Genomic DNA, 24,813 nt, shown 5'->3' with positions numbered 1-24,813 from the left:
CAACAACACGAAGGCCTCTTTCTTTGCGCGGGTATCCAGAGTGATCCGGTTGTAGACACCCCACCGCCCTCTAATGGCCCTCTTCTCCACACCCGAGCGAACACGGCGAAAGCGGCCGGTGCCCCAAATCTTAACGGAAGGAGAGTCTTAAAATAACTAGACGGGTGAATTGAAATTTGGTGGGGGGGAGACCTGTTGAGCGTTTGGTTTTTTTTCATTCCCCTCCCCCCCCAATATAATTGTTGTCTTCTGAATATATCACAAAAAAAACGTTCTCTACATTTTCTTTCGGTGGCAATGGTCAAGTTGCAGCCCCGAAACTTCCTGCTCATGCCGCTGCTGCTGGAAGGGGACTCCGCTTGCGGCGGAGGTGGCGAGGGGGGGTGATGGTGATGGGGGGGGCGGGCGGAACTCTCTAAGGAGGAGGGGGGGTTTTGGCCTACCATGCCCCGCTGATCTGACGTCTTGTCGTAAGTGGTGGGAAGCAGACCCTCACTTCTACCCCCACCTCTAGTGGGGTGTCTATTAAAGGATCACCCCGTGTACATTCCCCCCCCCCCACCCGTTTTGTTTCCCAGGAGGCTCGGCGGTAGAGCAAGCGGCTTGCCGTGTGGGGGTGTCGACTCAACCCCCACCCCCCACAATCCCTCCGTGGGTCGGTAAAATTTCTTTCAAATTTGTGTACGCATTAACGACGGTCGCCCTGTGGTTATACTTGCCCGCCCCCCCGCCATAGCAACGTGGAACTTCCGCCACTGCCGCAGGGAGGTGAGCGGCCGTGCGTCCGCTGCCTCTAGAAGTTCGGTTGATGGAGGCGATCGGCCTCCCATCACTTTTTCCTCTCTTCACTCGTTTCCTCCCGAAAGCGCCGCCCGCGCCCGTGTCCAAACATGGTACAGTTGGTGTTAATGGACGCGCGTGATTCCATCCGCCTCTCGTTCAGATCGCCAACTCTTACGCAAAACCCTTCGCGGGCGGGCGGGCGGGTGGACGCGGGCGGCCAGGCTGACGCGAGCGAGCGTTTATATAACATCTGGGCAGAGTGTCGGAATGGTTTTGTTTTTTTGCGCAGACTCAGGTTTGTTTTCAATTAGAGGGCCGTTGAGCCGCGGTCCGCCTAGCAGGAAACACACTGATAATGAATTACACGGAGAAGTTGGAAAGTTTTTTTTTCTCTATTTTTCTCTCCCCTCCCTCTCTTTTTTTTTCCTCCCCGCAAAGTTCGCTCCCACCACCCAATCGCATTTCTGCTCCCACCCTTAGCTCCCCACTCGGCTCCCTCCACCTCCCAGAAAACCCCAAACTCCCTGATCCGAGCACAAATTTAGCAGCTCCCATGGGGGGGCAGGGGCAGTGGGGAACGGGGGGGGTGGGGCGGGGGTTGGGGGGCTTTGGGTTTTGAGGGGGGGGGGAGCGAGGGGGTGCGGGGTTAGTCGCTGGCACTGAGATTGGGAGCCGCTTTCCGAGGCCTTATTTGACGGCAGATTTCTGGAAGGCTCGCTCGTTCCAACAACCGCTCGCAATCACTCGCAACCGCTCGCGACCAGTCGCAGCTACGTTCAACCACACGACCGCCCAAAATGTGTAACCACTCGCAACGGCTCTGCAACCACTCGAACGTTGCAACTTTTTTCAGCCACGTGCGACCACAAATGCACAAGCCGGTCGCATCTCCCTCGCCTCCTCCCCTAACCCCCCATCCCCAATCTCCATCACCCCCCCACCCCACCCACCCCCGTCTTCCTGTTGTTGATGGCGTGAGAAACTGGGTCCAGCGGTGAACGGGTTCAGATGCTGCTGCCGCCGCCGCCGCCGCTGCTGCTGCTGCACGTCTCATTGGGGCAGTTCCGGGGCTGGTGGCTCGGAGCGGTGGGGAGGGGGGAGGCGGTTGGGCAATTGGTGGTGGGGGGGAGGGGGGGCCGGTGGGAGAGAGGAGGGGTGAGAGAGAGGAAGATGGGGTCGGTCGTTTGTGGAATGGAAGCAAAGAGGCGTGATTGCGCGCCCGTCGGAGGGGGAGGCCTTGCGATTGGGGCTGGTGGGATGCGAGACGGACGGGGCATTAAGTGGGCGGACGGGCGGACGGCGGGGTAGGGCCGAGAGAAACGGCGGTGGACAGAACTGCTTGGCCGGCGTGCGGGGCCCTTGTGTGTGTGTGCGTGTGTGTGTGCGTGCGTGCGTCCGCTTTTTTTAACACGTACTTTAACGCCGGTACGTACGAGGCTAGCGGGGGGATTTGCGCGAGAACTGGTATTTGTTTATACGCGTTCCCGGCGAGTCCGGCGACCAGTGGCAAGAGACGACCCCAGAGAAGCGAGCCGATGGTGGGGCGCCGTCGGGGCAGATCTTTGCAGGTCGCTCGCGTGTCTCCGCGGAGACGGAGGCTGCGTCGGTGCTGCAGCCGCGGGAAGCTAGCGCAGGGTAGCGAGCTTTGGCGGCCTTGGCATTCAACGGCCTCGGCTTGAACGGCACCTTGATGTGGCGTTGTTTCAACAACGCGCGAGCTCGACACGGCCCCGTGGTGTCGCGAGGACGCGGTTCGTCTGTTGAACCGTTGCGCTGGAACCCGAGCTGGGAAGAGCCGGCGCTTTGTTCAAATTTGTGATTGTGCGGGTGTCGCGGTGGCGAGATGTTATCTCCCTCGCCTGGTATGCAGGAGGTCGTGGGTTTGATCCCGACCCTTGCGATGCCTGCTGCTGTAAATTTGGAGTTTTTGTGTCTCTCTCTCTCCGGGGTCACGTGGATTTTTCTCGGGGTCCTCCGGTTTTTCCCTCCACGTTTTGAATCGACGGGAGTTTAGATTTTTTGTCCGCTATAAATTTCCACGTGACGATAAGCCGCTTCGTTGAGCTATCATTTGTGGCGAGGTCGCTTCTGAAAAAAAGTGCCATTAGCTCAGTGGGAGACACGCGCGAGGTCGGTGACGTCGTGTTTGACCGTTGGAAGAGAAGTGAAGCGGGGGCCCCAGGCAGGGCAGACGCGTCGTTGGATGAGACGGTGGCCGGCGACGACGGCGACGGTGATGACGGCGGTGACGACCACAGCCGTGGCGGCGGATGTGGAGCGATGGAATCGCAGCTCGAGCGACGAGGACAACGTGCTTGGCGGGGGAGGGGCCTTCGTCCAGCAGTGGATAGATGTCGCGTGAAGGCGACGACAATGACGACAATGACGACGATGATGATGATGATGGGGATGGTGCACTGCGCCACAAGGTTCACCTTGGAGAAATCCGATGAGCTACGAAGCTTTTATTTTTTTACAGTTGTCCATGTCAACCGGCACGCAGTGTATTTTCACCGGGCGGGCACTTTGACCCCTCTGTAGGCGGACGGACAGACAAGCGCCGGGGCGGTGTAGGGCGGTGGTGGGGAGGGGTGATGGTCACGCCTGGGCAGGGCAAGGGTTCCGCGCTTTCTGCCGACTCGGCGTTGTTGAGGAGGCCAATTAGCAGCCGGTCCGGGGCGTAAATTGGCGGCGCCCTCGTTTTGCGATTAGGCATTCCGTGCGCGCGTGCCGGTGGCAGCGCGCTTTCTGTCTGCGGTGAGAAAACCCGGCGCGACCGGGACGACGCGCATGCCCTGGGAACGCCCGTAATTTTTCAAGCTCCCCGACTCTCGGCCGCCTGAATTTCAACGGGCGACGGTCGCACGTTCGACTCTCGAGCCCCGGCGGTCCGGGCCAGGCCGAGAGCATCGTGCACGTGCCCACGTGGTGATCGCGCGTGACGCCCGTGCAAGGCATGATGGGAGTCGGGCCCCTGCTGCCGATTTGTGATCGGTGCTCCATGTTGACGCCTTGGAAGACCGTCGGTGAGCGGTGATTGGGTTCGGCGACCTCTGGAGTGCGAGTCCGGCGTTGCTAACTTTCACGCGCCGCGGTATCGCCGCCCAGCAGGCCTCTCTTGATAACGAGTCTCGCGATTATTTTTTTATTTTTACCGCTCGCCATGCCGACGCGTTGTCTGCGCTCGCCCGCACGCATTGCCTGTCGCACGTGCGGGCGCAGGAGGCAACAAAAGCAGCGGCTCGTTTGTTTTCCGCGATCGTTTCTCAGTCAGCCATCCACGGGGGGACCCTCCTTGACATCTTGAACGTTGCCGATTCCCGGCTCGGATGACGAACGCGCGCAGAGAGAAGGCTTTGCGGGGATCCCTGCCGCCTGACTTTGACCACGCCCTCCGCCCACAATGCCTCGCTGTCACCTCTGCACTGCGGAAGGGTGCAGCGCTGTCTGCAAGCCACCCGACTGTCAATTGGAATTGAAGAGTGATTTTGACCATCAGGAGAGTGTGGGACAGCAGGGGGAGCCACGATAGAGACCCCACAGGTGGTGACGCAAGGCCGCACCGTTGGCCCAGGGCAGGGCAGGGCCCCTTCAGCGTTCATCGCGTGGACCAAAGCGGGGTGCCGCACGCAAGGCCGCCGATCGCAACCACGGACGCTCGATTAGTTCCCACGACGCCTTAAGACCGGGAATCGGCACGCGAATCAAATGCGGTTCCGGGCATCGGCGAGTAGACGCCATTTGGCTGTCGGATACGGCTCGGGTCAAAGGGGTCGACGTTTGATGAAAGCTAGCGGGAACCCCAGTGACACCTGCGAAAGTTTTTTTTTTCTCACAGGTTGTTCAGCTCCGTGGCTGTCGACCAGATTGTTGGACAGATTACAGGGGACGTTACACGGGTGGACAAATGGATGAATTGTGCGCAAACTCGGTCGTACGCAAAACTTTAACAAAGCGCCAATGTATAAACAAAAATAACCGCGACAGTTAAACATTGTACAAGGTACGGATGAATCGCAAATTATTATGAACAATTGCAAATTATTGTCGTTTGTTAAGGCTTTCCCAACTCGTCTTGTTCCGGAGATTTGTCCCTCCGTCCGTATGTAACTTGGGGGTGGAGGGGGGTTCACGATGACTCGTACTGATGAACCAATGTGAGCGAACTTTCAGGGTAAAGTTGCATCGCCATTAGGGAAGCACCCGAGAGAAAACCGGCCACGTTGATTGGAGCGTTATCGCTCCCAGAACATGGAAACTGAAAACACGCAAAGTGATTATTTAAAAATGCACACACGCACGTCGGAAAGCATTATGTACTCAATACCTCTGCACCAATTTTTTTTTACAATTTTATCCCAGTTGCACCATTGCATTGCACCATCATGTCGCGAAAATTAATTCGGACCTCTGAGTAGCACGGTTGGCTATGTATGGTGCAAAAGAAGTTCGACATACATACATGCGAGAGAATGGCCCACGAAAGCAGATAACACAGAGCTGCCTCTGAGGTCCTTTCAAGTGGCCTCTGCTCCACAGAATAGGGGGGGGGGGGGGCAGCACTTTCCCACCAGCAAATAACGGGACACAAAATTGGGGCTCTTCACTCAACGCTCGTCAGTTCTCATCGTCGGTCTGACCATCACGTGACCGTCAAGTCGTGTGATGGTCACGTGTCAAGGAGCATTCAACCATCGCGCAAACTCCGGTCATCCTCGCAGCAGCGGCTTTTGGCTGGCCGTCGAACCAAGACGGTCACCGTCTTGGTTCGACGGCGCTTTTGGATGCGCTTCTGCGGCCGTCTGGAACGCTCTTCCTTCCGATGTTAGAAAGCCCCTGGGAGCGATGCACTTTTACATCCAGAATGAAAACGAACCGCTTTTTTCTGTTTAGTCCGTTGTCCTTCCCCCCGCACCTCCGATTCGCGCACGGTTGGCTACGTACGGTGCGAAAGAGGCGCATCTGGAAAGCGTGTGATAGATAACTAAGTCGTCGTTTGGCGTTGTTGGAGGCGTCCCGGTGGCTTGCGCACGTTGGCCCGCGCCCCGCCCCCTTCCACCGTCCTCCACGAGTCGTTCGGCCCACCTTTTGTCAGCTGCGACCGATGGCGCATTAGCCGCGTCATCGATTTTCAATCATTAACCCTCGGCCGCGCGTTCCCCCGCCAAAGCTAAAGCGCCCGCCGGAATTGTCCTTTGGCGTGCGGCGTTTTTTAAAATTTGCTTGCCGAAACCGCCAACGCGGGCTCCTCCGTGTCGACGCGGCTGCACCGCGGATCCGGTGAAATTGACCGCCGAGGTTTATTTCCAAGTTCGACGGGGGAAGAGATTTTTTTTCTTTCTCTGCAACGGCGCGGATGAGCGAGGGGGGGTGGAGAGGAGAGGAAGGGGTTAACGCCGATCGACTCCTCAAAAAATGAACTGGCGGTGCGGGGTTCGCGTGCGCTTCCGCGCGGCCCTCTTGTACCGCGCCGCGCCAATATCGACGCCACGCTCTCTCGCCTCTCCCCCTCGCCTCTCTCTGTGCGTGTGTGTGTGCGCGTGTGCGCGCGCGTCAGAGGCCCTCGTTAGCGGCCGCCCTAAGTGCCGGCTCGATACTTCCTAAGCGGTTTGTTTTGCACAATATCAATGGTGACATGGAAGAGCGTATCAATTTACGGGGGCCGTGTTGCCAAATGTTATTAAGTCAACTCCGATAATAAGTGTGAGCTTACGCCCCCCCCCACTCTTTGTCGGGGAGTTGTGGGCGGGTTAGGGGTTGGGGGGGACAGTGGGAGGTGTGTGTGTGTGTGTGCGCACTACGAACCTGGAGACACAAGTTTGATTCCCTCTCACGGACAACACCAGCGACGATTATCTGAATCGCTCCTGGGCCTCCGCTAGGTCGTGGGTTCAATTCCGACCCTGACGCCTGCTGTGTATTTGGAGTTTGCGTGTCTCTCTCTCTCTCTCCGTGTGGTATTTTTCTCCGGGTCCCCATCCACACTGAGAATCAACGTCACGCTTTTAGAGTGTTTGGCTGCTGTGCATTTCCACGTGGTGATGATGAGCCACTTTGTTGGGCTATCATGTGGTCGCTGCGGAAAAAAGCTACATAGCTCGGTGGGCCTTACTTGGTCAAATGAAATGAATTTAGTTTAAGTTTAGCTTCGTTGATTTTCCGCGGTCGTTTCTCTTCCCAAGAATTGGTTTGGTGGCTTGGCCGTTGAACGTTCACGCCGCCACGCTCCCGGGAGAGAGCGGGCGGCCTTGGTGCCCCCGTCGCGTGCGCGCGACTTGAGTTCGTCTTGAAATTTGTCCCCGTCGGTCGTGATCAGTCCGCTGCTGGATGAAGGCCTCCCCCTCCAAGTCGCTCGCCTTCCTTTGATTGCACTGGTCAACACACTTTTTCTGGCATAAGGTATTCCAACGGTTTTAAGGTAATTTTGGGGTGCTGTTTCCAAATCGGGCATCAGATATCAAATATTGCATTTTCAATAAAAACTGCAGAAGAAAAATATTAAATAAATGTGGATATCTACATAAAATTATATTATAAACACACTAGACTAAAAATACAGCACTACATTTTAACACAGTCACCGACTCGCAACAACTTGCAATCATAAGTGACAGAGTTAATTTCGGGTAAAATCAATGAAAATGGGGTATGCCGATCGCATAAAAATGAGATGTGATAGAGCAAATTTGAGATCAGATTTGGAATCGGCACCCTGAAATTAGTTGACCAGTGTTATTTTACGGTCCCCTCAAACCTGCCACTCAGGAGTTAATCTCATGAAGTGTACCGTCCTAGCGACTTAGCATCATCATCCATCATCATCATCATTGGTCATGTTTATCCACTGCTGGATGGAAGCTTTCCCACGCCATCCGCCAACCGGTCCATCTCGCCTCCTTGCGTCTCGAGCCAACTTCACCGCTCCGTCTCCACGGCGGTCGGATGCGTTCCGTTCTTTGGCTGCCGTTGGCTCGCCGGCCTCGTCCCGTCGATCGGCATCATCATTATCCCTGTTTCGCGATGGTGTTCCGTCAAAGCCCGGAGTCGATCAGCATAGTGTTTGATATGTTTCTTCACGGTCACAATTGTCTCTGCCCCTGTGTGTGTGTTCTGTTAATCATCTGATCGTTATCTGAAATATGGTTGATGTTTTTTTAAAACAAATAACAACGTGTTCTTGGTTCTTTCGGTAAAGTCACGTAGAAGGGAAGTAATAAAATAATAAAAATAAAACATAATAAAATAAAATAATTCTCACGACGTTTCGGCTACAACGCAAGCAAGACGGCTGCTTGCGTTGTAGCCGAAACGTCGTGAGAATTATTTTATTTTATTATGTTTTATTTTTATTATTTTATTACTTCCCTTCTACGTGACTTTACCGAAAGAACCAAGAAGATGAATCTCTGCAGTCACGAAAGCTTTAAATCGAAAAATAACAACGTGCACGTTGTCTTCTCTTGTCGGTCGTGCCGCAGGTCCTCTGGGCATTTTCTGAAATGAGAATCCTCTTTGCCGGTCTCCATGGATGCCCACGATTCGCTCAGCAGCGGAGAGGGCGGCCCTAGGAAGCCAATCGCGGAACTCCCTCGCGGTCACGTGACCTCAGACGACGACGACGATGATGCCATCGCCATGGAGGGCGGTGGCGCCGCCGCCCCGGTCGCCCCGGTGGTGATGTCATCCGAAGAGGAAGAAGAAGAGGAGGAAGAGGAGGTGGAGGAGGAGGAAGACGACGAAGACGACGACGACGACGACGACGACGTCAACGAAAATGGAAATGGCGACGGGGACAAACCGGCTACCGACGCTCGAAATCCGGAACGCCCGGAAACTCCGAAATCCGTATCCGGCGATCACCTGGAAGCTGCTTGCGCCGCGCCCTCGGACGCCGCCCGCCGCGCCCACTCGCCGAGGGAAACGAGGAGCGGCGGCTCGGACGCCGACAGCGCCCCAGACGAGACGGGCGCTTCCGGCCCCGCGGACTCCGTCGTAAGAGACCGGCGCTCGGAACTTTCCAGAGAGAACGCGGCGGCGGCGTCCTCGTCCTCGTCGTCCTCGTCGTCGTCGTCGGCCGCTTCCGTCGCGGCGCCGGCATCGGACGATCCTGGCGGCGCGACGGCGGCGGCGGCGCCGAACTCGGACGCCGAACCGTACACGCAGGTGCTGGACTCTTCGCAATTCGCGTCGCTGCTGCGCGCGTGGCAGGGCCAGAGCTGGGCCTACCGGGGCAGCCCCCTGGCGCAGCTGCTGAGCCCCGTGTGCAACGCGTACGAGCTCTACAGCGTGCGGCCGGTGCGCGCCGACGGTAGCGGCGCCGGCGCCGCCGAGCCGCTGGACCTGTCGGAGTTTGACGACGTGGGAGTGGCGGACGTGAAGAGCCGCCCCGTGCTCATGTGCTTCCCGTGCGAGCTCACGTTCGGGCACACGCGCTCCTTCGTGTCGCACGCCGCCCACGACCACGCCGTGGCGCTCAACGCCGAGGAGCGCCGGCTGCTGACCGACAAGCGCACGTCCGCCATCGTGCAGATGCGCGACGACGGCGGCGGGGAGGGGCGGCACCAGCAGAGGCCGCTCGTCAGCTTCCTGCGGCCCCGGCGGAGGGCGGCGGCCAAGGAAGGCTGCGACGTCGCGGGCCGGGAGGTGCCGTCGCCGGCGTCCGAGTCGGCGGCGCCGGCGCCGGCCGCGTCGGAGGACGGCCGGCTCTCCCCGGACGCCGGTTCCCGCTTGTCGGAGCTGGTGCCTCGGCTGGGCGCCGTGTACGGGGGCGACTCGACGGACCAGTCGGATGCGGAGCTGAGCGAGCCAGACGTGGAGCTCGTGGAGCCGGGCGATCACCAAAGAGGCGGCGGCGCCGCGACGCGGTGCGGTCGGGACGCCGAGCCGGGGCGGGCCACGGCGGAGCGAGTCGACTCGCCTGACTCCACGAGCGTGAGCAGCGCGGAGAGCGCCGGTTCGGCCGCGGAGATGGAGCCGGGCGACGAGGCGGCTTCCAAAGCCGGCGAGGCTGACGCAGCGGCGGGAGGGGGAAGTACCGATCCGGCGGTGGCAACGGCGGCATCGGCGGTTTTCCCCTTGCGCGAAGCACGCGACTATTCCAAAGATGACGACGAGAAGGATGACGAGGAGGAGGAGGAGGACGAGGAGGAGGAGGATGCGGCGATGAATTCAGGCGTTGCGCCCCCAGCGCCGGACATCGGCGAGGGAGCCGGCGGGTCGCGCGTCTGCGCCGACGAACCGAACGCGAAGGAGAGCGCCGACCGCCCGGGGTTCGGCTTCCACGGTGCGGCGCGGCCACCGAAGGCCGGCAGGTCGCTGGTGGCAGGTGGCGTCGGCGCCGGTGCTGCTGCTGCTGCCGGTGGTGTTACCGTGGCTGCCGGTGGCTGCGGCGGGCGCTACTCCTGCAAGGTTTGCTCGTTCTCAGCCGCGTCCAAAGAGGCGCTCATCGCCCACATGCAGTCGGACGAGCACCTGCTGAGCCTGCGCCAGCAGCAGGCGGCACAGCCGAGGGGCGGCGGCGGCGGCGGCGCCAACGAGGAGGGGGAGCAGCGAGGTGCCGGACCGGGGAACGTCGCACGGCCAAACGCCAGGACAGGTGAGAGCCGCTAACAGTCGTTCATTCATTTGTGTATTCATTCGCTCATTCAATAGAGATCATATGCAGGTTTCGCTCGCTGTATGCGGGATCGGTTCGTGCGATTCCGTGCTGTATACGCAGCTGCTAACCTCTTTTTTTTTTCCCCCCAGAATTCACTGTGTTACGTGGTTTTAATTCACTCTACATGCGGATATGCAGTCGGACATGGGACAGCTTTGTCTACTGTGTGTGCACTGTGTGTACTATGTCTACCGCACGTGTATTGCTCATGTACTGTGTGTGTGCTGCGTGTGTACTGTGTACTTTACGTGTACTGCGTGTGTGTTGTGTGGACTGTGTACAGTGTTGTATGTTTATATCGTAGTCTCGTGGTAATTAATTGATGGTGGAGGGATTATCGCACCCGTCCAGAGCCCCCGTTTAGCCACTGTGGTGGTCACAGACGCCATGAGGGGAGAGGCCAATGGGCATTGGCACTCCCCCCATAGCAATGTCCACGACAGTGTTGCCCGTCCGGCACCGCAAGTAGGTAGGGGGTCATTCGACCCATGGCACCTGGGTCTGCCCCGTGACCTCCTGCCAGCGGGCGTTCGACACTTCACGTGGCCTCAAAGTGCACTTGGCCTGGCACAAACGTCGTGGTGACGTCACCGCCACTTAGTGGCGAATGGCGGTTGTTGTTGTTGTGTACAGTGTGCGTACCGCGTGCACTCAGTGTGTACCGCACTACTCGGCAGGCAGCGTTTTGCTTTGTGCGCCTTTTTTTTTGAATGCATCTACCACTCCTACTCTGACCTCACAGCGAGGGTGTTTACATTGCGTCTGTCAAATCGGTCGTCTGGTAACCACGAGTCTCCAACGACCAGCGCAGTGTCAACCCCCCCCCCCTGTCCCCCCTCGCCCCCCCTGCAAAGGCTTCCTGAGGGCCGTGCAGATGTCGTGGCCTTCAATCGTCAGGGCAAGCGAGAGCCAGCTTAACGCAACCAGCGGTGTGGGTGTCCCAATTAGCACGGCCTCCGTCTAATCCACGTCCGTCGGTCGGAGGGTTGTGGGGCTTGCGTGACCACGATTTTTATTTACTTGTCGTAGTCTCGCTTATTTATTATGACATTTCCCGCCCGCCCATCCCCCCCCCCCCCCACAACCGGCGATAGCGACGGGGAAAGTTGCGCAGGCGGATGGCGTCGGCTCGCAGAGCTCGGAAGCAAGCGACGTCGTAGACGGATTTCGGTGTCGTCTGCGTGGCGGCGATATTGAAGCGCTTGGACCGAGGCGGTGACGAGTGGGGCTCTAACCGGGGGGGTGGGGGGGAGGGACATTGATGCCGAACAGGACAGGGTCCGACACTGGGCAATCCTGCAGGACACCCAAACCGACCAGGCAAATGTCAGATTTGCAGGGCATCCTTCGCGACGGACTGTTTACGCTTCTCCAAATAAGATCTGAACAGGTGCATTCGTTTCATGTCCGGTGTATTCGTGGGGTTTTTTCCCCCGCATGTTTGATCGGTGCGTTGGCACACTCTTTCACTTTCGCCGATTAACTAATTGGGCCCATTCACACATCAATTGCTTCATTCATTGACGCGGTAATTAACTTGCCCTTCATTCATTTCACTCTTTGATTACATCATGCGTGCATCGAATAATCCATTGGAACAATCATAACCGAGCCATTCATTGATACACGAATTAGTGAATTGAGCACATTCATCAATTAATTAGCTCATCAATTGAGAAACGTGAGCATTCATTCAAACAGTCATTAACGCGCCCGTCCCGTTCATTCACGCCCGTTTTTGTGCAACTTCGCCCAACTTCCTTCACCCCTCCATGAGCATCGATCCGTCAACTCTTAATCAGCTGATTTTATTCATTAAGTCACCCCAGCCCGCTCGTTCATTCATTCGTGGGCCCATTCACGCGTTGTCGATCGCGCACCCACCCAGCTGCATTGTTTACGTTATTTATGAATGTGTCGTAACCCTCCACCACCCGACACGGCCAATCAGTAAAAAAGTGTCACGTTGACAAAAGACAAATAGTTCACTGCTTTAGCCCACCGGTGTGTTGAAGCGTGAAACCACAACATTTAACAATTTTTGAGTAGGAGGGTTACGACACATTTATAAATAACGCGATCTAAACACAAAAACGTTGATTATGGATAATATTGGTCGCGAAAGCCTACGTGTTAAACTGCATTGTTTACCTCGCACGTCCTCCGCACCCGCGGGGAACTTGGCCGGCGGGTTACGATGGCTCGCGGCGATCGGTGGGCGCGTGGCGACGCGTCGTCGCGACCAGGAGGAAAGGCGCGACAGGCTGCGTGCGCGCTCGGAGCAATGGGCGCAGCGGTGGTCTGTATCGGCGCAGAGAGCGGTTGGTGGTGGAGGGGGCGGTGGTGGGAAGAGATTAAAGGGCAGAATGTGGCCTCGTCGATTTGCCGGGCGCAGACAACAAGTGGAGTCGTCTTCTGCTCTCCCAAACGCCTCGTGTTTATTCTTAACGTAGAGGGACAGACCGGAGCGTCGCGTCGGCTCGGTTTGCAGCGACGTCTCTCCACTAGGAACTGTTTTTATTTTGCCAGGCAAGGCCCAACTGACCTGGCCGCAAGTGATATCCCAACAAAGTGGCTTATCACGTGAAAATGCACAGCGGCCGAATACTCTCGGCGCGCGACGTCGATTCTGAATGTGGAGGGAAAAAGTGGAGGACCCGGAGAAAAATCCACGCGACCAAGGGGAGAGAGAGAGAGAGACACCGCAAACTCCAAATATCTAACGGGAATTAGCGTCGGGATCAAACCCACGACCTCCGCTAGACCAGGCGAGGTAGTTAACATCTCCTGGCCACCGTCTCGATCCGGTAAACCACACTTGGGAGCATATTTTACTCGCAAAATATTTAACGAAAATAAAACAACCCCGTTAACGGTTAAGGAATTCTGCGGCTGTTTTTTTTTTCCGGGGGGTTATGTAATTTGTGGAGGTTTTTTTTGACTAGCGGAGGGGAAACGACCGCGGCGTCGTTTGGCCGCTTTGTGTTTTGTTTGCCCGCCCGCCCCGTATAAATCATCGGGGCCGCTCCCGGGTGGACGATTGCCGCGTTTTTAAATCCGCACATCGCGTTCCCGAGTTTTTTTTTTCCACGCAAGTGGAATTTAATTACGCGTGCTTACGATTTGCATAATAGAGAACTAAATGGTGAAGTAGTAGTGGGGGTAACGATGTTAACGATGTTAACGGCGGTGAAGCAATCCCGCGTGAGTGCAGCGTTTGGTTTCGAGGTACTCGAAACGAGGCCGTGCCGCCGATTAGGCCGCCCGACGAAACGGTTTTTATGCCGTAAATAAATTAATTTAATCTGTCCTCTTTTTCGCGGTCCCCACCCCGCCCCCCGCCGGCCTTCCACACAATACACCCCAAGGATCTTCTCTCCCGATCATCTGGCCGAAAATAGCGCGGCGGCGGCGGGCAGTCGCCGCGTAACATTAAAAAAAAGAAACCACCCCGTTGATTAATTGCGTTTAAATACTTTTGTAACCCGAGTCACGGAGAGCCGAGCCGACGGCGGGGCACGAGCGGCTGGCCCCCGCGTCCGCGTGGCCTGGCTCGAATTAAAGCGACGAACGGCGACGCCGGGATCGCAATCAGGGATCGTAATCAGGGCTCTCTCCGCCCGTTCCCCCGACCCCCCCCCCCCACGCCGATCCTTGGACGGCCGTCTTTTTTTCCCCAATCGCCGCCTTCCTGCGGTTGCCGTCGCGTCCCGCGTCCGCTTGTCTGCTCTCTCCACGCTGGCGGAAGGCCGCCACCACCCCCCCCCCCATCTCGCTCTAATCTGCAGGATATTTGGTCAACTCTCTTCCACACTTGCCGAAGCTCCTCAAAGACGTTGGGAGTGCTCGCTTCTGACCCGGCCGCCCATCGGTGCCGCTGGACGGACAGAGCCGGGAGGAATTTAAGAAACGGGAGATGGAATGGAACCGGCGACCTCTTAGATTGCAAAAACTCCAGTGTGCTGCTAACCATTACAGCGCTGTGGCAGTTACTTATTATTATAATCTTGCAACAGCTGAGAGGGTCTCCGTTTACCGCGCTATAATTGACCGCGGCACCTTGGCTCTAGCCAGCGCCGGGGTTAATTTTGAAGAGGGCTAAAGCCCCCCCCACCCCCTGCCATCCGCTCCCCCCCACTTTTCTACCCCTCCCACACCCGTTCAATCCTGTCCCCATTCGTTCACCTTTTTCGGTTTTGTCGCGCAGAAATGAAACTAGATCTGCGGCCGTGGGTTCGCGCGCGGAACATCGATCGCCCTGCCCCGTTATCGCTTCGCCTGAGCGCGTGCGTGCGTGCACGTGCGCGCGTGCCCGTCTTATTTTGCGCCGTACCAAGCCAGCCGAGCTCGCCGGGAACTAAGCCACGGGTTGAGATGGGGCTGGGGGGGGCGGTCAGAGACGTCGCTCGCCGTCGCTCGCGTGGAGGCCGGGATACCTGACGTGCGTCGTTTGAAAATGAGCGCGTCCGTAAAAAAATCTTAATTCTTGAGAGTTGGGCATGACTCACCCGATGAAACCCCCCCCACCGCGCACCCCCCAACGATTGTGAGGAGCCGTATAACAACACTGAGATTTTTGCTTGGCGTTCCAAAGTGGAGTGGCTCACTGATGAGGCCTCAAGCTGCCTCTCGTAATGGCTTTTTCCTGGAGGCTTTCTGAGCAAATAATAATGATGACGATAATTCATCTGCGCGGGGAATGAAAACGACCTCGCTAAAACCTTCTTTTAATCAATGTTTTAATACAATTTCAATTTCTGAAATGTCCGAGTGGATGTCGTTACGCAACGAGGCGCGCGTTCTTTTTCAGACGACGCTTCCCACGCGCGACGCCGCCGCCGCCGCCTTTCCAATTCGTTTAAAAAAAAAAAACGTAATTTGCCAGCGACCCACATTCCTTGCAATAATATCGGCTGTCCTTTATGATGATGCCGGAGCATTTTTTTTTTTCAAATAAATATTGGAAGACCTCGTTAAGAGAGTCGTCCAAGTCAATTAGCGGAGGTTGGGGGGTAGTGGTGGGGGGGGGTGAGGGCTGTGGGTCGATGTAGCGTCGTGCGGTCAATCGCGCTCTCCCCGTGTTTTCGATCACCCGGTCGTTTTTTTTCTGTCCCCTATCTTTCTTTTCTCCCCGAAACCGATAAACCGTCGCGGCAATAATAAACCAAAACTAATCGCTTTCTCCATTGCGGTAATGGGAGGTCATGCGGCTGGGGGATCACGGAGCGGTGGCGGTGGGCTTAACGGCCGTATCCCGCACGCAAAATAATAAAGAAGTGTTCCAGTCGCAAATTAAAAACGACATACAGACCCCCACCCCCCCCTCCCCCCGTCGCTAATGGGGTTTGATTAATCGTCCCTTTCCGTGAAAAAAAAAACAATTTCTATCTCACCGAAACGAAGCCAATTACGCAAAAATTAGCAATTTCCATTGTGTGTCTCAGTCGAGTGTTGATTAAAGCCGCCGCCGCGAACTCGGCTCGTCACACCGATGCCCCCTCCTCCGCCTCGACCGCGTTCGGCAAAGCTTGTCGCCGCGCTCGGCGCCCGTGGGGGAGGTCGCGCTCTCAGGGTGTGTGAGCACTTTGAGCGTCTGGTTTCCACGCGTTGATTCGCGGCGACGGAACGAGGGTCGCTGTCCGGAAACTGGATTGGGGTGTGGCAGAGGAGTCGTCGTCGTTGTTGTTGTTTGTTGTTGTTTGTTTGTTGTTGTTTGTCATTGTGGTTGTTGTCGTCGCGGTTGTCATTGTTGTTTGTTGTTTGTTTGTTGTTGTCGTGGTTGTTGTCGTTGTCGCGATTGTCATTGTTGTTTTTTGTTGTTTGTCATTGCGGTTGTTGTCGTTGCGGTTGTTGTTGTCGTTGTTGCGGTTGTTGTTGTCGTCATCGTTGTTGTTGTCGTCGTTGTCGTTGCTGCTGTTGTCGTCGCCATTGTTGCGGTTGGTGTCGTCCCCGCGGTTGTCGTCGTCATTGTTGTCGTTGTCAACCTGCTGGGCAGAGAAGGCCGCCGCAATTCTCTTCCACTCCTTAGTTTCCTGCCCCGTTCCTGTCCGGTGAACCCTGTGACGTCGTCCCTCCGCTGCCGCCTCTTAACGCAGTTTTCTTTCACCTGCCCAAAAATAGAACCCAGTAAACATGGAGCGTTCGGGTCAACGTCGGGCCGGTCAACGTCGTCGGTCTGACGTTGGATCAACGTTGGGTCCGTCAATGTTGGTCCGGCGTTGGGTCGACGTTGGTTCGATGTTGGTCTGACGTTGGCTCGACGTTGGGTCGACGTTGGGTTCGACGTTGGGTTCGACATTGGGTCAACATTGCGTCAACGTTGGTCCGATGTTAGGTTAACGTTGGGCCAACGGTTCCAACCACCTACCAACGTTGGCCCTCTATTGGTATGTTTACTGGGTTTTCTGTCTCCGCTCCGTAGCGGAGTCTCCCGCTATCGTGATGTGGCCTGCGCATTCTTACCCGGAGAAGCCTCTGCTGAAATCGTGGAGGCCTTTACTTTCGCCACATTTCTCCTCCGAGCCCTATGAATATAATTGGAGAAAATATTTCGCCGTCTCAAATTGGCGGACGGCAATCGTCGTCGGTATGACTTCGGGTGGCAAGGAGCGAACGCAAATGCTGGGATGTACAGCAAAGTCGGGTTCAAGATAAATATCACGGCCTTCATCCCTTGACGAATGGGTACATAACGCACAATAATCATGAGCGCCGTTGTGGAGAATGCAACTATGCGATGGGTCAATTGTGTGTTTATACCGCAAATAACAATTGACGAACGTGTTGAGTTTTATAATTTAAAAAAATTCTAACAGATAGGTCGTTGCCGACGACGACGAGGCTGCTGCGGTTGCCGCCGCCGACGAGGTCGCGCGCGAAGCCTCCGCGTCCTGACGCGCGTTGTGTTTGTGCGCGTGTGCGTGCGCGTGCGTGTGTGTGTGTGCGTGTGTGTCCGTTGTCGCTCCGCAGACTCTCCCAGTCCCGTCGACGGCGCCGCCCACCAAAGCCTGCTGCTGGTGAGTCTCTCGCTCGCACCCGCGGTGGTGACACCACAGTGACACCACGGGGGTCGCCGGTCCTCCAATGAACCCCCATCCACCCCCCCCCTACGATCGCGACCCAAGGCGTTAATCCCCCCCCCCGACTCCCGCGTGAAAAGAATCGACGTTCTAAGTTTGTCGTCGCGTACTTTGCGGCGGGTGGCGGACTGTGGCCCCAGCAGCCTTCACCGTGTCGTGATGGAACAAGGAAAAGCGTTAGGTAGCTATTCGGTAGGTGAAGCACGACTGAGTAGGTAACGACTCAGTAGGTAGCTACTCGGTAGGTGAAGCACGACTGAGTAGGTAACGACTCAGTAGGTAGCTATTCGGTAGGTGAAGCACGACTGAGTAGGTAACGACTCGGTAGGTAGCTACTCGGTAGGTGAAGCACGACTGAGTAGGTAACGACTCGGTAGGTAACGGCTTGCCGCAATTCCAAAAATTGTTGTCGAGGTTGGGGGTAAACATTTTTTCTTACTTCCTAACTATTTCAAAAAAACGATGAATATCGTATCGCCTGTACGTATCTGTCCCGTACGTTTATTCTGGTCCTCTCTCGCCCGTCCCATTAGGCCCCGAACGTGAGATTTGTGCGTGATCACGCTCGCTAGTTGCCTGCATTATCCATTCCTATCGACTTCTGCGTGCGCACGCGTGTGCGGGTCCCCACGCGTGCGTGGTAACACGCGGGTCTCGAGCATCCCAATTTGATCCATTAATCATTGCTCGTGCCGAGCACAATCCGCTTCTCGCCGTGAGAGGTGGAGAGGTGGGCGCAGGGAACGGGCGAAAAAGCATGCTCGCAGATAAAATCGACGAACCACTGCACGATCAAACGACGGATGAGCCGGGGGGGGGGGGTCCTCTTTGGCTCACCCCCGCGGGCTGCGCCGAATGAGAATCGAAATATTGATTGGATCCTGGGAGGAATCCGATGAGCTGTGAAGCGCTTTTTCACCAATACCGTGACGCTTTCAGGAGCTCACCGGCGTCGCTTGTTGTCGTTTAGTATTTTATCTTTTTAAGCGAAAGAGGCAAAGGCGCAGCCCTGCAATTGCTCGCTCACGTCGAGAGAGGTGGGAGTTACCCACACTTTACCCCGCCACACGCAACCTGACGGATTGTATTTGTTTTACGCGTACGTGCGGTGTGCAGTATCCCTCCGATTAGCACGGTTGGCTACGTACGGTGCGACAAGAAGTTCAACGTGCATACTAAAGCTATAAACTATTTTTATTTTATCGGGTGAGACTCACTGAGCTGTATAGCTCTTTTTCAGAAGTCACAAATGATAGCTCAACGAAGTGGCTTATGACGTGGAAATTTATAGCGGTCAAATGCTCTCTAAACGCGTGAAGTTGATTCTAAGTGTGAAGGGAAAAACCGGAGGACCCGGAGAAAAAATCCACATGGCCACGGGGAGAACAAGCAAAACCAACTATTGCCGGCGGGGCGGAGCGGTGGCGCAGCGGTTAACGCACTTGCCACTACGCTAAATGAAATGATTTTTGTATTTTTGTCCAGGTAAGGCCCACTGAGCTGTATAGCTCCTGTTTCAGAAGCGACCTGGCCACAAATGATAGCTCAACAATGTCGCTCATCATCAGGTGGAAATTTATAGCGGTGGTCCAATATTCTAAACGAGTGAGGTTGTCTTCTTGGTTCTTTCGGTAAAGTCACGTAGAAGGGAAATAATAAAATAATAAAAAATAAAACATAATAACGTAAAAATTCTCACGACGTTTCGGCCACAACACAAGCAGCCGTCCTCAGGTGAAGTAACAGAGCTGTCGGAAAGACGGCTGTTTTTGTCGCTCATCATGATCGTGAGAATTTTTATTTTACTATTTCCCTTCTACGTGACTTTACCGAAAGAACCAAGAAGATGAGAATCCCTGCAGTCACGAAAGCTCTAAACGAGTGATGTTGATTCTAAATGTGGAGGGAAAAACCTGATGACCCGGGGAGAAATTAACGCGACCGCGTGGAGAGAGACACGCAAACTCCAAATATACAGACATCGTCAGGCTCCAGTCGAACCCACGACCTCCTGTATACGAGGCGAGATGGTTAACATCACACCTCCGTGGCTTCCCAAAAAAAAAACGTTTCAGCCCTGAGATGATTAACAACAATGTCCAGCGTAGGACCTCGGTAAAAAATAACAGGAAGTTACAGCAGCAATTAAATCATGAATAATGAGTAGCAAACACATTGGAGGAAAACAATAATGTGGGGGTGGGTGGTGGTGGTTGGGGGGGGAATCTAAGAAACCTGCCCCCCCCGTTTTTTCAGCTGCCGCGCCGGGAGATTGAATTGAACCGGCTACCTCCGCACATCGGAGTCCAGTGGCGCCGCTAACCGTTTCGTCACCGCGGCGGCGACGGCGGCCGTGTTATTTCTAGATTTGAAGCTTTCGTGACTGCAAGGATTCATACTCGTAGTTCTTTCGGTAAAGTCACGTAGGTAAAAAATGAAATAAAAATGAATAAAGAATAAAATAATAAAAATCACGACGTTTCGGAGGCAATTCAAGTCTCCGTCATCAGGTGGGACCGTCACAGCCAGATTTGATGATCGTCACAGCCAGATTTGATGACCGTCACAGCCAGATTTGATGACCGTCACAGCCAGATTTGATGCAGCAAAGTTGGCTGTGATGGTCCCACCTGATGACGGAGACTTGTGTTGCCTCCGAAACGTCATGATTTTTATTATTTTATTTTTATTAATTTTAATTTCATGTTTTACCTACGTGACTTTACCGAAAGAACTAAGAGTATGAGGCCTTGTTATTATTCATCGTCGGTTGAAGGGAACGCATCGTTGCCCTGTTTTGTTTAGGCGTCGTGATTTATTCATCTCTCGACATCGTTCCCGTTGCAAAATTTAGGGCGACGCCATCCTCGACGAAGAATATGAAGAAAAACGAAAATTCCCCCCTGCATTATTAAGTCGAGACGCTGAAAGTTTGATGGATCCCGAACGATTTCCTTGCGCCGGCGCCTGCGTTCCATCGCCTCTCGATCGGCGCTATGTGAATGTTTTAAGGACCGGCCACATCGATCCCGAAGCCGCCCTTCGCACCCTTATCGCGCTGATTATTGGGCCGCCTTTGAAGTCGGCCCGTCGACGGACGCTTGGGTTTGCCGCGCGTGGGTTTGCCGCGCGTGGGTTTGCCGCGCGTGCGTCTGTGTGTGCGCGCGAGCGTGCGTGCGTGCGTTTTCATCGTTTGGGGGCGTTTGACGTCGCCGTTACAAAAATGTCGTCGCCCTCCTGAGCGATCGCTGCCCCCTCCTCTTCGCGATCCGCCAACCCCCGCGGTGTTATTTTAGACCAGCGGTTTGTTGTTTACTGCAGCCTGTACCTCTTTGGTACTCGATCATTAAAAAATGTAGAATGTTAATAGATACATCGGGTTTGATGAGGTGAATCAAGTTGTTACGCGACCGTGCTTAATTCGTGTTTTTGATGATTTAGCGTCGAAAACAATCCGGCCATGTCTCGCACCCCCCGAAAGGGCATCTCGCACCCCCTTGGGGGAGTGCGGCGTTTGCATCCCAGGTTCAGAAGAAGGACCACTCTTTTAGACGCTCAACTTTTACGAGTGGGTCGAAAAGAAACACGAGCCTCGTTCAGAAAGACAGAAACGCCGAGTCTGGAAAAGGACGCGCTTGGGACTTGGGAGGTTTTCGGAATTCTTCCTTTTCGGGCCCGAAATCTCTTGCCCGACTCGTTCCGATTTGGAGCTTGACGCCGTGGAGAAATGATGCGCAATGCAACGCAACGCGCAGCGCAACAGACACAACGCAACGCGCCAGGGACAGATATCGGTGTCTGCCGATTCCCGATGGGTATAGATCCCACCAGGAGAGGCGCGCGTGCTGTTCGCGATGTCCGCGCCTGCGTACCTGTGTGCGCGCGCTCGTGCGTTCGTATTCGAGAGCGGTGGCGCCGCAGTTAGCATGACGGACTACGGAACCGGTGACGTGGGTTCGAATCCCGCCCCCTCCCCCCCCCCAGCTCACATCGGTTTTTTCGGGGGAATTTTTTTTTTTACAGCGTCCTGGAAAATGACATTGCAGGGCGCTAGTTCTTCGTCTGTTTTTTCTTTTATTGATTTTAATAGTTCCCAGTTATGTTCCACTGTCGGCAAACCATCTCGTGCGATTAAGATGCAACAAAAAAGAATGGCCATTCAGATTGATTCCCACAGCGAGGGATTCGCCACCAAGTGTCCGAGAAACAGCCCTGGAAGATGATGTCATGCAAATTTTTTTAAAAAATTGGAAACCAGTTCAACATCCATCTTGATCCACACTCGGAGCCACCCACGTTGCACACGCCCTGACAAAGTGTACGGGCCACGTGTCTCAAACCCACACCGGGTAAATTCTCAGTGCCCGGCTAATTCTCAATTAATTGAATGTGAAAGTTTTTGTCGTTTTTGCAGTCATCGGTGGCAAGGGCTGGAAAAGTTGCATGCGGGGGTGGGGGGTCCGAAGACTGGATCGGAATGACCGGGGAATCGAACTCAATCGGGCCGCGGGTTCATAGCGTCGCAGTGGCGAGGAGGTGTTAACTATACTCTTAGGTTTTTTCGGTAAAGTCACGTCGGTAAAATAATAATAATAAATGAAAATAACTCCATTAAATCACGATGTTTCGGAGGCAACACAAGTCTCCATCTTCAGGTGGGACCGTCACAGCTACATTTACTGTATCAAGTGATTAGTTGTGACGGTCCCACCTGAAGTCGGAGACTTGTGTTGCCTCTGAAACGTCGTGATTTAATTGAGTTATTTTCATTTATTATTATTTTATTTGATTATAAAAAATGTTACCTACGTGACTTTAACCGAAAAAACCTACGAGTATGAATCCTTGCAGTCACGAAAGCTTCAAATCTAGAAAGAGATGTTAACTAACTCGCCTGGTATACAGGAGATCGTGGGTTCGATCCTGACCCTGAGGATGCTTGTATATTTGGAGTTGGCATGTTCTCTCTCTCTCTCTGGGCGTGTAGATTTTTGTCCGGGTCCTCTGGTTTTTCCCTCCACGTTTAGAAACCTGCATTTAGGTTATTCGGGTGCTATAAATTTCCACGTGATAAGCCGCTTGGTTGAGTGATCATTCGTCATAGCCAGGACACGTCTGAACAAGAGCTATACATTTCAGTGGGCCTTACCTGGTAAAATAAAAAAACATTGTTTAGTTTGGCGCAATAGCGAGTGCGTTAATCGCTGCGCCACCGCTCCCCCCCCCCCCGGCAATCGTTGGATAATGGAAAATAAATTGTTTTTAAGATGACGAAAGGAGAGAGGGGGGGAAAAAAAGTAACAAAATGCAAGAATACCTTCCTCTCCTTCGGCCGCCCGGCGCGCTGTCGCATATTTGCGGAGTGAGATACACTGTCCAGCGATCGGGGATTATGCATCTCGCGCAGGAATGTCGTTCGCTCTGATGCGCCCTCTTCTCCGGAGTTTCTGGGTAAGCAAGAAAATCCATGCATGGGGGGGGCCCTTACTTTTGAAACGTATTCATCATTATCACAATCATCACAATCATCACCATCAGCCGTGATCAGTCCACTGCTGGATGAAGGCCTCCCTCCCCACCAAGTTGCGTTGGTTGCCAGTTGCGGTCCCGCCATGCGACGATCGACCCCCAGCGTCCTGTCATCTTGCCCATAGCGACGTGTCCTGCCCACTACCCGCTTTTTTTGTTGTTCAGAGTCACGACGTCTTGAAAGCGCGTGGGTTTTTCTCCAATGAAACTAAAACTATGCCGTTCTTTTTTATTTGATCAGTTAAAGCCCACTGGGCAATTTAGCTCTTCTTTTTTTGTCAAAAGGCACCCGGCCACAAATGAAAGGTCAACGAAGTGGCTTATCACGTGGACATTTACAGCAGCCAAGTATTGTAAACGCGTGTCAATTCTAAATGTGGAGGGAAAACCTGGAGGGCCAGGTGAAAAATCCACGTGACCACGCGTGGATGGGTGGATGGATGGGTGGGTGGATGGGTGGGTGGATGGGTGAATGGGTGGGTGGGTGGGTGGATGGGTGGATGGGTGGGTGGGTGGATGGGTGGGTGGGTGGATGGATGGGTGGGTGGATGGGTGGATGGGTGGATGGGTGGGTGGGTGGATGGTTGTGTGGTGGGGAGGGGATTTAAGAATCGTGCTTCGTGGCTACGACTGCCACACACCAGGAGGTGTGGATCGCAAGTCCAGCGCTCCGACCGTCACCCCAACCACGGCGGCCGTGCCCACGTGCTCGTTCGTGCTAAAGCCGTGACGGGCGCTGGAGAGGAGATCACCGCCAACGCCCCCCCCCCACCCCCCCAGTGTGAGGTTTCCCTCGTTTCACGCTGCCCTCGCCGCACGTGGGGCACCACCCTCACGGGCGTTGGGCGTGCGGCCGTGTAGAGAGTTTGGCTGGCCGCTATAAATGCCTGCGCCATGGTAAGCCGCCACTCTTTAGAGCTGTGACTTGCGTTGGCCACGTCGCTTCTACTTGGTAAAATAAACAAATATATATAATGTACATTTATGCAGGTTGAACTTCTTCCGTACCGTACGTAACCAGTCGTGCTTATTGGAGGTGCGGGGGGAGGACAGTTTCTATAAATGTAGTATTTTTTAAATAAAATATAACATAGGGTGGGTGGGCGGGCGGGTGGGCGGGCGGGAGGGTGGGCAGGATGGTGGACGTGGGGGCAGGGGGTGCGCTGTGGGGTGGGAGCGAGAGAGACAGGAGGGGGGGTTTTGTGGTGTGTGTAAAGAGGGGCGATTGGGGAGAGGGTGAGTAGGGAGAGGCTGTGGGGGGGGGGGGGAGTTGCGCTGTATGGGGGATGGAGAGCGCGAGATTGAGGGGCTGGTGATCAGTGTGGTGTGGAGAGGGTGGATGTGGGCCTAGAGAGAAGGACGGAGAGGTGTTGTGATCTGGTCTAAGAGTTTTTAGGGGAGGAGGGGGTGTGAAGGAAGGAGGGAGTGATTTGGGGAGGGGTATGGAGGGGGGGGGATGTAGGGGGTGGTGGTGTAGGGTGGGAGAAAAGGGGTGATCTAGGTGGGGAGGGGGGGAAAGGGGGGGGTGTAGTGGGGGGGGGAGATGTTGGGGGGAGAGGGGGATGTAGGGGGCGGGGAGGTAGGGTGGGGATGAGGACGGGGAGGGATCGTCAGCGTGGTTGCGATGCAAGTGTGCGTGCCACGTGTCCGCATGGACATGTTGTGCGCTGGCAACGTTTTCTTGGAAAGGAAGTTAATTCCAGTCAAATGGAAGATAGCACTCGAAGCGGTTTTTTAAATAGTACAACTCGTAGTAGCAATGAC

The 24,813-nt window shown here is 55.1% G+C and overlaps 1 protein-coding gene across 1 annotated transcript in view; it reads left to right on the top strand.

The window, feature by feature from the left end:
• The window catches only part of LOC144949666 (uncharacterized), a 191,117-nt gene that overhangs the window by 91,936 nt on the left and 74,368 nt on the right, over positions 1-24,813 (top strand). The window contains exons 3-4 of the mRNA XM_078879658.1: positions 8,262-10,378; positions 17,411-17,457. Coding sequence (XP_078735784.1) covers positions 8,308-10,378; positions 17,411-17,457 — 2,118 coding nt within the window. The 5' untranslated portion in view covers positions 8,262-8,307. The remainder of the gene's footprint in view (positions 1-8,261; positions 10,379-17,410; positions 17,458-24,813) is intronic.

The sequence above is a fragment of the Lampetra fluviatilis genome, chromosome 54 (genome assembly GCF_964198595.1).
Source record: "Lampetra fluviatilis chromosome 54, kcLamFluv1.1, whole genome shotgun sequence".
In the NCBI taxonomy this organism is placed as follows: Eukaryota; Metazoa; Chordata; class Hyperoartia; order Petromyzontiformes; family Petromyzontidae; genus Lampetra; species Lampetra fluviatilis.
This window is presented reverse-complemented; position numbering and strand designations above follow the sequence as displayed.